At 50.2% G+C, this 14012-nt stretch overlaps 1 protein-coding gene across 1 annotated transcript; it reads right to left on the bottom strand.

Annotated features, from left to right (window-relative positions):
• Window positions 1–269: 269 nt before the first annotated feature.
• Window positions 270–12184, bottom strand: LBH (LBH regulator of WNT signaling pathway). The gene is made up of 3 exons (XM_039706937.1): window positions 12012–12184; window positions 11088–11190; window positions 270–2747 (listed from the first exon to the last, which is right to left on the bottom strand). The coding sequence occupies exons 1-3, from the start codon at window positions 12035–12037 to the stop codon at window positions 2547–2549; spliced, it is 330 nt and encodes a 109-aa protein (XP_039562871.1). The 5' UTR covers window positions 12038–12184; the 3' UTR covers window positions 270–2546.
• Window positions 12185–14012: the final 1828 nt, after the last annotated feature.

Raw genomic sequence — 14012 nt, 5'->3', positions numbered from 1 at the left:
GTAGATGACAGATATAAATACAGATTTTTTTTTCAGGAATAAATAAACCAGAGCAGCAGTTTGCTGCAGCCTTTCACATAGCAATGAGCAACCACAGGAAGATGGAAGGCAAAGGTGCTGCCCCTAAAAGTTGACTTAAGTTTCCAATGCCATAGGGCATGGTCTGAGGTCAGCCACCAGTACAAAACCAGCATCTCCAGGCTCAGCTGATAGCCATGATCTGGAAGGTTGACCATCCCAACCCACTTTCACAGTAAAAACAAAGCCAGTATGTTTGGAAAGCATTTTCAAACTTTATTTACAACTGTCACAGTGACAAAAATGTAGTTTGAAAAAAATGCTAGCTTCTCCCTGAGGCTCAAAAAAGAATTACAGAAATATAGAATGTATATCATACAACAGGAGTTTTACTGGAGTGCTTTGTTCTTTAGATACATTCAACAACAAATAGAAATATACACAATACTTCCAAAAAAAGGATGCAGACAGAAATATGCAAGTCTTTAGGGCAGACAGCAGGTCTGAAGTCCAAGGATTGCCATCTCACTGCTGCCCACATGGTAATATCTTTGATATAGAGCTTTGACTTGGTGGTACAGATGGTAGAGACCAATAGAGAGTAACACTTAGAAATAAGACAACTGGCTGGTATGCAGGTGTACAAGCTCACTCCAGTAAGACAGCAAGACTAGAACAAGTGTTACAGACACAACAGCTGAATCCATCACTAGAGAAAATGGTATCACCACATCATGGCTGTTCAGTGATCAACCATCCACCAAGGTGGGCAGGGAGAGTGTCTGACTGGGTCTGCGGGGCTGGACCAGAGGCCAGCTGCAGTGTAGGAACACTGAATTTCTCCTGCTTTGTGCTAACTCATCTCCAAACGCAGATCTGTCCAAAAATAGTTACACAGCTGATAAATTATTGCCATTATGTTGAAACACAAGCAAGACAAGACTAAAACAATCCTGCCAATACGTTAAAAGCAGTTCCCAAACCCCACCAGCGTTTAACTACTCATGAGGTATTAAAAATACAAATACACACATGTCCAAATAGATTTTAAAAATGGAACCAGTTATAAGCAAAGGGGGGTGGCATTGGGATTATTATGGAAGTTTGGTTAAGGCCTTGACATTTCTTTTTCTCTTCCATGACCCCAGATTTGGTTTAGGTGGTAACTGCTCTCATCCTATCCCAAGACTGACTGGCTCCCAAGCTGGTCCCCAAAACTGCAAGACCATCCCTTTCCAGGAAAGCAGCAGGTAACCTTGTCTGGCAGCAGACTGACCTTCTCCTTGAGAATATGGTGAAGAGAGGACAAACCCAAACTTCACAAGTCAGTCTGCACTTCATTAAAACAACCATGAACATTTCACCCTCACTAAGAAGCAGGAATGCATCTTGTCTCAGGACACCCACGCTAATCCGCACCCAGCAGACCCCATCCTGCAAACCCCACTGGTGATCCACACTAGATCTGGTGTTTCGTCTTTGGATGACCCCCACGTCTGGCAGCCCCCCCACAAGGCTCCCCACCAGCCTGTCCTGCACTGAGGAGGCCCTGCAGTGCAAAGCTGGAGGAGAATCCCCCCCACCCCTCTCAAGCCCATTAGACCAGCAAGAGACACAAAACCCTACAACTTCAAGGACACCAAGGCAAGGAGGCATAAATTTCCACCCTTAGGCTTGGGGCACTGTACAAGATGAGACCACCCACAGCAGCCTCAGCAAATAGGAGAGAAAAATCTGAGGTGTTCAAACCTACATGAGCTCTTGCTGCAGACAGAAGCACCTTTTTACATCCAACACACACCACCGCATGCTCACCGCCTGCAAGATAAGCTAGGGCGTTGCAGGAGAGATGACAAGCAGCAGCCTAATGCTATCCTGCAAATACAGCTGCTCAGCATTGAAGAGTCTAAAGGCAAACAGGGGGAGAAAGTAACTTTGGGGAAAGTGGCTGGAAAACAGGCTCAACAGCGAGAGCAAGAAACCAGACTACTCCTATGGACGCTCACCTTACCCTAGGAGGTGCCGAACCAGGGAGAGCTACAGGCCCCTTGTCACTAGATCATTTAGCCATGCTTCGCTATGGACACCCTTCCACCCCCCAACACACAAAATGGAAGCTGTAAGAAAGGCAAATCTGAGATATTTTGGCTCTGTTCTCATGCTTTTAGCCGGAGGCAGCTCCCAGCCAAACGCTGCCACCTCCAACTGTCCTCCCCCTTCCCGAGCTCCCCCCTCCAGCAGTCCTCGTGTGGTCACCCTCTGCCATGTGCTTGGAATTTCACTGCTGCCTCCGCCTCGGAAAAATACAGATAATGATCTCGAGAACAGCAAACATTTCTCTGCGTTACTTCCTTCCTTCCTCAGGAGGTCTGGTGACACCGAGGGCTTCAGTTCTCGATACAGAGAATACAAAAAAACTAAGATCTCGCAGGTGCAAAATTGAACTTGTCTTATTAAAAAGACTTTCAAAGAAAGTGTGGCTCTTCCTTCAGAAGGGTGCAGTCCCTTGCCTTTCCTCAGATGCCCATTTATTGCTCCTTGTTGTCCTTCTTTGCATCTTCACAGTTTTCTTCCTCCTCCTCCTCGTCCTCCTCCTGCACGAGGAACTCTTCGGGCGGCCATCTCAGCTCCCCGCTCTCCACGTCGCCCTCCGTGGGCTCCACCACGATGGAGGGCAGGCGGTCCTTCAGCTTACAGTAACGATCAAAGTCTGAGGGGTCGGGGAAGATCTGAAAGAGCCAAGCAACAGTCTGTGAGAGGGGCTGCACTCGCACACTTCTCAGCCAAAAACCCCGCTTGAGACATTTAGGTCTCCAGGGCAGACTAGTCTGGACACAGAGTCAACCACTGAGTGATGGGAATATTCTTGAACTTGTCAATAACCTTTTCAAGTCTCCAAGAAATGGAAATGAGCACTGCCCAAGAGGCTCCCGAAGCACGCGCTTGCTTGGATAGTGCTCAGCAAATAGGTACCTGCCCTTTTGGATATTTATCCAAATGCCTTGTCACCCCCCACCCCTGCTTTTGCATTAATGCTCTTCAGTTTGCACACAGAGCTCTCTCCATCAGAGAATCTGAGATCTCATTTCCTGCTGCTGGTCAGGCTGCACACCAGAACAGTTCTCCAGGCTCTGCTGCTGGGAGGCAGGAGGCTCATGGCAACCCAGGGCTAGCACAGCCCAGACCCCTGCAGCAAGGGCCTGTGTCTGGTATCACTCCAGGGCCACGGTGCCAGCCTGAAATAGCTCAGCTGCATTTTAGAGATAATTCTGGCAGCATTCTGCACACTACAGCTACCACACATCAGCAGTGAAACTCAGCAGGACACTCATTTTATGGAAGGGCTGAGGACTAGACTGTATTTCTTCAGGAAAGGGGTACCTGTGGCATAGCCAGCAGTCATGCACTGTATTTCTCATGCAGTGGACTCCTGGATCTCCAGCCCCTCAAGGTGCACCTTACCCATTCCCTCCCACCCACTGCTTGCCACATGGATACTGCAGTGCAGCAGCACCAGGACCCATCCTCACTGGTAGTGCCAGTGCTGCACACTTTGATCCTACTGGGAACTCAGGCAAAGTGTGAGTAAAGGGAAAAAAAAAACCTGCTGGTGGAGTGTTAGCAGCAGCTTTGCATGACCAGATTGCAATATGAACAGAAAAGACTGTGTTACTTGTGGGTAACTTGCTGGGGGAACACCTTCAAACCCCAGCTCATCCAGAAGGGAACTGGATGCATGATAAAAATTTTATCACTGCTGGGTGATAAAATCCACTTGCTACATCAGACCTCCTGGTTAGTAGCCAGAAGATTAAACAACCACCACCTGCTATTTCAAACAATTTTATCAGTGTCCATTTTACATTACAGTTGCATTTAAACACCCCAAAGAGGAAAATGACAAAGTGCATTTTCCCCTTGAGGTTGTAGGCCAGGTGAGAAGTCATGTGGCTGTACTTTTCTTTGAAAATCATCTGCATTCAAGTGAGTTACAAGAGCATCCTTGCAGGGAGCAGCACTGCCAGCCTTGGCCTCAGTCTGAGAGCAAGATCTCATCTGCTTTGATCTTTGTGGTTCCAGTAACAAAAGCAGGCTCCCCATCCAGGAGCCCTGAGCATTAACCATGAAGCTTCATTCTCCTTGTGCCAATCATGTGGGTACCCACCACCTTGGGAAGCCCTGGCCACAAAAAGTGAAACATCCTATCAGCTCCTTCTTCAGCCTAGCCACTATTAGCTACAGCATCACCTCCTTGGCAATACTCAGTATTCTGCTGTTCAGCCTCATTTTTCCTTCACCCCCAAAGCTTTGTGGCAATCAGATTGGAAAAGCCTTTGGGCTGATACCTAACACAAATTCAGGCAAGGGAACAAAGAAATGCACAAATCAGGGGCTGTTTGCACGTGATCATCTGGTCCTGGGGACAGTGGTGTAAGACTCCAGCTCCCACCATCCACATTTTTCATGTGCACAAGAGTAGCTGAGGTCCCTTGAACACAGCCACATCAACCTGGGCACTGCAGTGTGAGCTACTTGCAATTAGTCACTCTCAGCACCAGGGAGACAGCAACTGTTTCTTGGGAGCTTTGTGGCTTCTGCTTGGCCAAACAAAATCAGTTTCAGGCACACAGTGCATTACTGAAAGTACAGTCAGTGGCTCTTAAGCATCAAGTTATCTAAACCCAGGATAGGGAAAAAAATACTCTTGACATTACATGGTTTAGAAGGTTGCAATGGAAAAAAAGTGTGGTTCAAGAGGTTACATAAGCTGATAATGTCATGAAAATAGCCTCCTATGGAAGAAAAATAGCAGTATAATAATCAAACTAACCTTTGACTGCTATTATTTTAAGCACATTAGGTCAAATTGGAGCAATTTCTTTGAAAATAGCCTGCCAGATTTTTTTTCCAGAAACTAAGTAGTAGTCATTTCCTTACAAACAAATATCTGCAAAATGTGGTGTGCAGCTTTTTTAATAATAAAAAAAAAACCTAGCACAATCTTATCTCAAACAGCTGCAGGACAGGCTGAACCCAAGAAGGTCAGGATTTTTTCCACTAAGTCATGCTTTTTAATCGTTGAGGCAGCATGAAGGGAGATGTTGCAACTGCACTTTGAAGGGGCGTGGACAGTCAATGGAAAAAATACAGAAAGGCAGATTTCCTCCAGTGTGATGGGCAGGGTGACAGCAGGCCAAGCACAGGGGCCCAAGGAAAAAGGGGTTGAGACTAACTGTACATCTGGGGAAGCCAGGTGAGAAGGTTAACCCAACCAGTTTCCCCCCTCCTGTTTATAGAAAAAGATAAGCAAGCACCAGCTCTCTCTGTCCTGCCCCAGTAGTGCCATGCCACATTTGTTGGTTCCATAGGCCTTATCTGGTCCCACTCCAGATTTAGAGTGGAGGGAGAAAGAAACCTCCCTGACTTAGACAAAGCTCCACACTGGGAACTGCAGCAGCTCAGCTCTGACCTGGGAGCTCTGCACTCTCAGGCACAGCAGCCAGGACAGCAACACCTGCCTCCAAGGCCTTTCTCTGCTCACATCATCCTGCCCAGGGCTGTGGGAGGAAGGCTCTGCACCTCCCACCCCGCAAAGAGGGCAAGAGCCACGGGTCAGCTTCTCCCTTTCATGCATGACAGGGAGCCTCCTTGCACTCAGCTGAGGCAGACGCCTTCCCCTGGCAGACCTGGTCACTTGATGGGGGACAAGTGACAAGCAAGTGGTTGTGATGGCTGTCTAAAATCAAATTTACAGCAATTCAGAGGCATCTTCCACCCCTTCCCTTGCATGATACAGCACAAGGGTCTGCAACTGCTTCCACACACAGCCTCCCCTGTAGCTGAGCCCCAAATCCTGGCCATGGAGAGACACATCCAACACCTCTAGATCCACAGAGGACATGGATGTTGCTTCTTACACTGCTCAACACAGCTTCTAGCTAACAGCAAGACTGGTTTTTACAGGCCCCTCTGGATTCACGTCTGGGAACCGCTCTCCTCATGAACGTATCCAGATCACACACAAATCAACCAAACTCTTGCCTTGCAGCTGGAAAGGGCAGGGAAAAGCAGAACTTGAAACAAAAGCTTGAAATGATTTTAGGATGATCATGTTTGCCTCTGTTTCAGATGATCTAGCTCTACTATCCTCATATGAAGTCTTGGCAACAAGAACGGAAAGTTTTCATTGCCCTGGGGAGGCTCATAGCCTCTCTCAGCATTCACAAGGATGGAGAAACACCAAAAGCAGGAGAGATGTCAGGCAATTAAGAAGATTAGCTCAGCACTACCATAATCCAAGTGACACTTGTAAATTCAAAACAACTTCCACATGTGTGCTCCATACCAACACCCATAGTTAAAATGCCTGTCTCCCCTCCCATGGGGCTGAAAACTATTTAAATTGTATTACAGGGAGACTAAAGCAATGACATCTTTCCAAATTAAGTTACTCGTTTGGGGGAAAAGCTTTGCTTGACTGTGGTCAAGACTGCAAAAGTCTGCTACAAGACTGCAAAGTCCATACTGGGAGAAATCCCACTTCAGGTACAGGATGCACCCCTGATGGACACAGCACTCATCCTCCTTGGACTGAAGGGCTGAATTTTGTGCTTCTTCAGCAATATCAATATTTCAAATCCCAAATCAGCATTGAAGTTCTGAAAACAAAACTTTAGTGCCACTGAGAAGCATGGCAAGCTCATGTCAGGAAGTGCTTCAGTCATCTCCCAGTGTCCTCTCTGGAGGACTTCTCCAGCCACAATGCATACATTTACTCACAGCAGTCATGACTCAAGAATGAGCTCCAAGTATGTACACAGCAGCTGTGACTCAGGTTGATGAGCCACAACAAGTCCCCAGCCACAGAAATACTGCCCTGTCTCAGGGCATGATGTCAGGGAAACTTCCTACATCTAACCATTTTCCCTCAGAGTAACAAAGCATCAAAGTAGGGAGGAAAAAACATGCTCCAAGGTGTTGCTGCTGTCCTCACTTTAGATTTCAGTGGAACACTTGTGCACATCATAGCTGCCAACATGACTGCTTTTTTATCTGTTTACCCCAATATCCTGCTTCTGTCTTCACTGAGGTCCCAGACCCTGGAATACCCACTGCCTATCAATCTTGTCCTAGCAGCCATGCTTGCTATCACCACCTTTTGCAGCCTGGTCTCAAAACCTTCCACAGCAGCAAGCAGCACCTCTGAAGGACTTCCCCTGCACAAATCGAAGCTGCATAGACATGAAGCACCAGACAAGAAAACAATTACAGAGGAAGTTGAATTTCCATTGAGCCAACAGCCCTTGGGCCAGTAACATCTTGGTGGTCCAGCTTAACTGGAGGGATCCAGCAGACACAGCTCAAGCCCCTCAACTCCCTGGGAAAGCCAGTGCTTCCCCAGGGCTGGTGAAGAGGTGTTGCACTCACCAGAAATGACTTCTCCAACTCAAGCTTTTGGCACAGCCACCGGATAGAGCCTTAAGCCTATTTACCCAGATTCAGGCACTCTGACGTGATTGCCAGCGAGCTGTGGCTGTGATTAACCTACACAGATCCCAGCATGATGCGATCATGACTTAAAGAGCTCAAGCTCCCCATGACAACCAAACCTCAGCTGAGGGCACGAGGCAAGCTCAGCCTCTGCAGGCCAGTCTCCTACATGGGAGCCTGAAGGACCAGCGAGCCACCTGCCAGCCAGCCTGCAGCAGAGCAGCACACTCAACTCAGGACACTGCCTCTGCTCAGAACACACACTTTGGGCATTAAGGCGTTTTCAGTTGTGCTCAGACCCCGCTCCACTTCCAAGAAGCAAGGCAGGATTCCAGTCAAGGCACTGTTTTGACAACAGCTCCACGAAATGATTAATTCAGCCTCGGTTTCAGTGGCATTGTTCGTGCTGCTGGGAGACAGCACAGAGGACAAGCTGGCAGAGTGCTGATGAGGCTCTTCAAAGAACGGGTATTTCTGGGGCTGGGAAACAGCAAACAGTGCATTAGCTCTGGCTGGCAGCAGAAACAGCCTGGCTTGCTGGACACGGCCAGGCAGGAAGTGCATGAAGCCCTCCACAGCCACATCTGTTTGTAGCAGGGGCAACTTGAGCCATCAGCTGCATTTCAATGAGTTTTTTGTTTAGTAAGTCCCATGGGAATTATGGGACATCTATTAAAGATCCAGAAATAGCTTCTCACTGCAGGCACAAGACCCAGCATGACATCATCTCTTCAGTCACATCTTCTGTTTTGTCTATGCTGCCCTGTTCTGAGACTCATGCCCCAAATTCACCATTCACTTCTGCTCAGGCCCTTGGAATCTGTTGGCTGAACCATCTTTAGGGGGATCAGAAAGCAGCTTGCTGTCACAAATACAGTAATAAAAGCTGTCTTACAGAGGATGATTTTAAAACTAGCATGCTAGCTTACAAGCATTTTGCATATTAACTGGAAAAAAGGCAATCCTATGATGAGAAAGCATCTTTGCCTTAAGCCTATGGAAGCAACTCAGTTAATACTGGTATTCCTTCTGCAGTCTGAGTTTCCACACTACTGAGCAGTGATGATCAGCCCAGCAAAGGGCACAGTGCTTTACCAGGGAGGAGAGTGCAGACCTTCAGCTGATGTCTAGGACACACAGACACCCCAGCGGGTGGAAGATGCAGAAGAAAAAAAAGCAACAACCCAAGCTCCCTTCATAACCACTGAGACAGAGAGGAGCCAAGAAGTTCAGTGAACTCCACAAGACAGAGGAATCAGATTGCTGAAGTTTATACTCAGGGTATGAGCTTGCTTCTTCAGTTTACTTCCAAGCAAAAGAAAAAAGAGACTTTCATCTGCCTGGCTCTGGTGGCAGAAACAGCCCTCAGTCTCACAGGCAGCATCCTACCGACCAACTCCCAGGCAGTCCCTGCTCTACACAGCTTTAAGGGGGAAATTTTGAATCCCAGTTTGAGGTAATTTCTGTAGTAAAATAAATTCAAGTTCTACTAAAGGAACGGGACAAAATTTTGAAGCTAAAAGCTTGATTCTGGCTCCACTTTTTACTTTTTGCCTCTCATAGCCAGACAAGGGCTGTTACACTGTGAGTGCCTGACTCTGCAGATGAGTGGAGGAAGATGCTGCAGCTTAGAACAACAAGCCTCAGTGTAGGAGCAGTCATGCTCCATTAGCCCTGTCTGGTTTTAAGTTATTGCACTACAGCTCTCAGACAAGCATACAATTTTCCATGTACCAAACTCTCTCCATCAGCAAGATGAGGCACAAAGTGCCAAAGTCTGAGGTAGAACAAAAAGTCCATGGTGCTATTTGCATCAGATTTGCCCTTGCTGGTCTCATCTGACTTTTCAACCCTCTAAGGATGCTTTGAACTTACCTTGACTTACACTGTGACATTCTCAGCCTAGCAGCCAGAGAAGGATGGCTGGATCCTGCTCCCCAATCCTCTTTACACTAACCTGATTTAGAGGTAGACCTCATACACAGCCCACACACTAATGGTGCCATAAGGGTCTTCCATTTCAACTCCTCTACTCTTGTTGCCATCTCTCTTCATCACACCAAGGTGAAGTCCCTTGCAGGCATTTGAAAAAAAAAATTATCTACAACTAGACCACTAAAGAGAATAGATCTAGGATGCAGAAGCCCTGCACAGATATGAGTCGTCAGCCTTTATGACTCACATGTTCAGGTGATCCACTCAAAGCCAAACAGTCCTGTTCCCCAGTTGGCCAAAGCAGACTTTATCAAGGTCATTAGCACTTGGGGAAGAACCTCACTGAGGCGATCATTAGAACAAACAGGGCACCTAGATTCTGCCTCTCCCTGGGAATTTGGATGGGTAAATAGAGGCATTTGACCTGAGTGGGTTAAGCCTCTTCATGAGGTGACCCATAAAGACAATCCATGCAGGTTACTTTGATTGCTGCAGATTTAACAACTGTCATTGCCTCTGCACTCTGTCTGTGAGAGGAAAGAGAGGCTGTATACTCCCCACTGGCTCAAGTACTGAAGCACAGCTATAAACCAAACAACTTGCATTATCCAGAGCCAGAATCCTGACTAAAAGAAGGAATGCATCCCCTTTTCCTCCGCATAGCTATGCCTTCTGCTGGAGGCCTCAGTGGCAGCCCAAAGTTCAGTCGATTTCATGCTCCAGTGCACTGCTGCTGCTGCCTTGTAGCTCCCTTTTCAGACACAAATATGCAAACATTCGGCACCTCATCTGAATGCACACTCGGAGCAAATGCCTCGGTGCAGATTGTGTAACATCTGCAAAGGACAAAGCCTGCATCTGGATGTGCCGGTAAGAGTCACCCGACACACAGAGCAGATGCAAGTCATCTGCCAGCATTCAGCATCTGTGTCAGATCTCATCAACGAGCCTCCTGGAAGTGAGCTGGGAAGCTAACGTGCCTAACTTGTGCTTTGATTAACTACAGGCTAGGAAATGAAAGGGATATTAAGACTAAACCTAGCTGCAGACCACTTCTTCATTGATCCTGAGATTAATAGCTAACTACATTGTTCAGAAGTTTCACAATGAATGCAACTTGTGCCTCCAGGTACTGATATCTCCAGTGACATTTCATGGCTCACTTAGGCTGTGTCTGGCCTCACTGTATTTTACAGAGGACTGTTAACCCTCTCAAATGGGCATATCTGTCAGGAAGACCAAGAATTAGATCAAAAAAATGTGGATGCCATACAAACAGCCTCCTCCTGCCCTCAGCAGATCAGCTGAATGCTGTGTTACAAAGATCTCAAGAGCCCTCTCAGCCCAGTGAGTGGCATGAATCCTTCCTTAGCCCATCTCCCACTGAGCCCCGGGAATGCTGAATGAGCGGGGGCTCGGTCACTTCAAAACAAGCAAATCCTCTGCCAACCCGCACTGATAGCGAGTGATATTTTAGACAACCATCTCCTGCCAAGCAAACATTCCAGTCTGTTGACTAGTTCTCACTACTGCAAGACCTGCTATTAGGTCAGGCTATGGAAACGTACGTTAGACCAAGCTTACAGTCCAGCCCAGGCGATTCCACACGGGATTAGTGCCTCAACTGCCAGCAAAACACTTACCTGATACGACAGCCCATCCTTGCGGGGGCTTAGTCCGATCTCATCCATGGCTGGGGTGTTCATCATCACTTCAGTCATTTCAGCGGATCTCAGATAATCAGAGCTAGAGACAAAAGACAGCATTCCAGTGATCTGAGGGGCTCCGGCAGGACCGAGCACGATTCAAGCGGCGAAGCGAGCAGCACAGGCTGTAGGCAGTCTATTTCTAGTCCCTTCCTTCCTGCCCCCCCTTGGAAGGCAGCGGAAAAAGCTCAGTACCTCGTAAGCTGGAGCTACATCCAATGCCCTCGGAGCACCTCCCCGGCTCTCCCCCCAGGAGCCCAGCTCCAGCACACCCGGGGACGCTCCGGCAGCACCGCTTCGCTTTTAACTCCGCTTTTAACCCCGCTTCCTCCAGCTCTGCCCCGCGGCGAGGGGGAAGCAAAAAACCGCAGTGAATAAAGTGCAAGCGCGGGGGTTTTGGTTTTTCTTTCAGTTTTTTTTTTTTTTTTTTTAAATAATTTATTTCTCAAGCCGGCGCGCTTTAGATCCCACTGACTTATTTTACAACCTCGGGGACTCCCACGCCAGCGGAGCGCGCGGCGCCAATTCCAGCCCGGCTCTCAGAGCCTTAATGGCATTTCCAGCGCTACAAAGTGAAGCCAGCGAGCCCCCGCACCGCCCGCAGCGGCTCACCCGTCCCGCACCGCCCGCAGCGGCTCACCCGTCCCGCACCGCCCGCAGCGGCTCACGCGTCCCGCACCGCCCGCCGGGCCAACCGCCGCCACCGGCCGCCGTCCCGGGACCGCTCCCCGGCGGCCCTCTCCTCCTCCCGGGACACCGACCCGGCTGAAGGGACTCGGCCTCAAGCGTCCCCCCGGCAGCACCCCGCGGCGGCAGAGCCGCCATGCCCCCGCCCGCCCCCCGCGGGAAGCGCCCACTCACCAGGGCAGGGGGCACAGCACAGACATGAAGTCCCAGCAGAGGCTGCCCCGGGCGGGGGGTGGCGGAAGGGGCACCCAGGCGCTGCGGGACGATGCGCGGCGCTGCCGGGGACTGACGGGGCTCTCTCACGCCTCGGCCGCCGCCTCCGCTCTGAGCCCCGCGCCCGCCGCCGCGCCGCCTTAAATGGCCCCGGGGGGGCGTGGCCGCGCCCCAGCTCCGCCCACCCTCCTGACGTCAACTTTTTCATGAATGGTCTCGGCGCGCGCCGCCTGCGGGGGGAGGTGTGGAGGGGGGAGATGTCCGTCCGTCCGTCCGTCCCTCCCATGTCCCCGCGAGCGGGTGGCGGTGGCCACGGCCACCCCGTCCCGGGCGTCCCCGGCGCGCACAGGTGCGTGGCCGCTGTTTCGGCCCCGCTGCCGGCCGCGGAGGGACGCGCCGGCCGTGGCCCGAGCATCGCCGCGCCTGGCGCGGGGTCTCACGGAGCGGATCTCCGACCCGGCCCCTGCGTGGGGCGGTGGTGGCCGAGGACACGGGTAGCGACGTGCCGAGTGACGGCAGCGGCCGCCCAGCCCCGCTCCTGCCAGCGCCTTCCGTGCCCCGCACCGCAAAAGCTGAGCGAGCAGCTTCGAAGGGCCGAGTTGTATTTAGCAAAACAACGTGAATCGATGGCTGGAAGGCACAGGAGCAGAGAGAGAGGCAAATGCATTCGCTGCCCGGGCAGGTGGGCACCGTGGGCAGCTGTAGGTGAAGCGCATTCCCTGCATTCCCCTCCCAACGTGAAACTTCTGGAAGGCAAAGTGTGAAAGGCCTGAGCACCCCAAACTCAGCATGGCTCCCGATTTTGTGCATCAATCTGCTGGTGTTCGTGCCTAGGCACATGCCTGCAGGGCAGGGCTCACGGCCACGGGATGGGCCGGGCTCTCCAAGGCTGCTGTGAGATGCTCAGGGCTTTTGGGGACAGTTCCCCCCTCTGTTTGCTTTCCCAGAGATGTTGCCATACGCTGACAGGTGAAGTTTAGTGCCGGGACACTTTGGATTCCACCTGTTGCTCCATGCTGCTGCGCAGACTTTGCCAACACGGTGGATAACAAGCACACACTTACAAACGCTTCTCGTGTTTCCTTCAAACGCAGAACACTCAGCTGCTGCCGTGCTTCACACACATGTCTATGCACGGGCAAATACGTGCTATTTGCCCCAGTTTTTAAGTGCTAAAAAAGCACAAGTTCAGTGGGTCTGAAGGGAAGCTTTGCACTCAGCTCCACTCAGCTACCCTCCGGTCTGTGTGTAAAAGTGTGTACATCCCTACGTGCATGTGTTTCCTCAGACCGGATAATTTAATCTTCTTAGATTGATATTATATAATGTGAGCGTATGTGGGTGTTTCACATCAGGCTGCAGCAAGCTGCTGCTTTGTGCCACATCAAAATGAATCACAAGGAGTCGATCGAGCCCCTGCAAGCATGTGGAAATTCAGGTGGGTGCGAGTGAGCTCCCTGCCAAGGGCCACCAGTCACCTTCCACAAGGTTAAAGGCAGGGAGGCAGCAGAGGGACTTGGTGCACACAGTCCCTTTGCCCTCCTTGAGCCTCCTGACTATGAGGTTTGGAGTCAGGGAGAGGAGTAAGAGGACAACCAAATCTCCAAAGTGCTGGGGAAACAGCTTCCCTCTGTTTTGGTGGTCTGTCCACCTGGACCCCCTCTCCCTGCTGCATCCCCTGGGACACACATGTTCACATTGACTGTCTTTGCTGATCTCTCCACTAAGAGAACACAAAGACTTGACTTGTAAAATGCTTTTTTGATGCTGAACAGCTCAGCTCAGTACCTAGTGGTATGTGCAGAGGCTGGGAGACCACTCTGGGAGGGATGAGGCAGGGTGCTGCTTCACTCAAGTCTCTTAAAATTAATTTTACAGCCTGCCCCAAGTGCTTTCATCTCCCACCATGTCCAGTTAAAATGTGGGACATGAGGTGGGGACACAGCTCAATTCCCTGGGATG

This window comes from Passer montanus, unplaced genomic scaffold, assembly GCF_014805655.1.
Source record: "Passer montanus isolate IOZ18808 unplaced genomic scaffold, ASM1480565v1 scaffold2, whole genome shotgun sequence".
NCBI classification, from domain to species: domain Eukaryota; kingdom Metazoa; phylum Chordata; class Aves; order Passeriformes; family Passeridae; genus Passer; species Passer montanus.
The sequence above is the reverse complement of the archived record's forward strand: the minus strand, read 5'-3'. Positions and strand labels throughout refer to the sequence as shown.

What these genes read in the sequence shown, in the direction of transcription:
- LBH (XM_039706937.1), bottom strand. Translation starts at nt 12,037, where the DNA reads ATGTCTGTGCTGTGCCCCCTGCCCTG. An exon ending in GTGCTGTGCCCCCTGCCCTG is followed by an intron (nt 11,191 to 12,011) that starts GTGAGTGGGCGC and finishes TTTTGTCTCTAG; the next exon opens with CTCTGATTATCTGAGATCCG. An exon ending in AGGATGGGCTGTCGTATCAG is followed by an intron (nt 2,748 to 11,087) that starts GTAAGTGTTTTG and finishes TGGCTCTTTCAG; the next exon opens with ATCTTCCCCGACCCCTCAGA.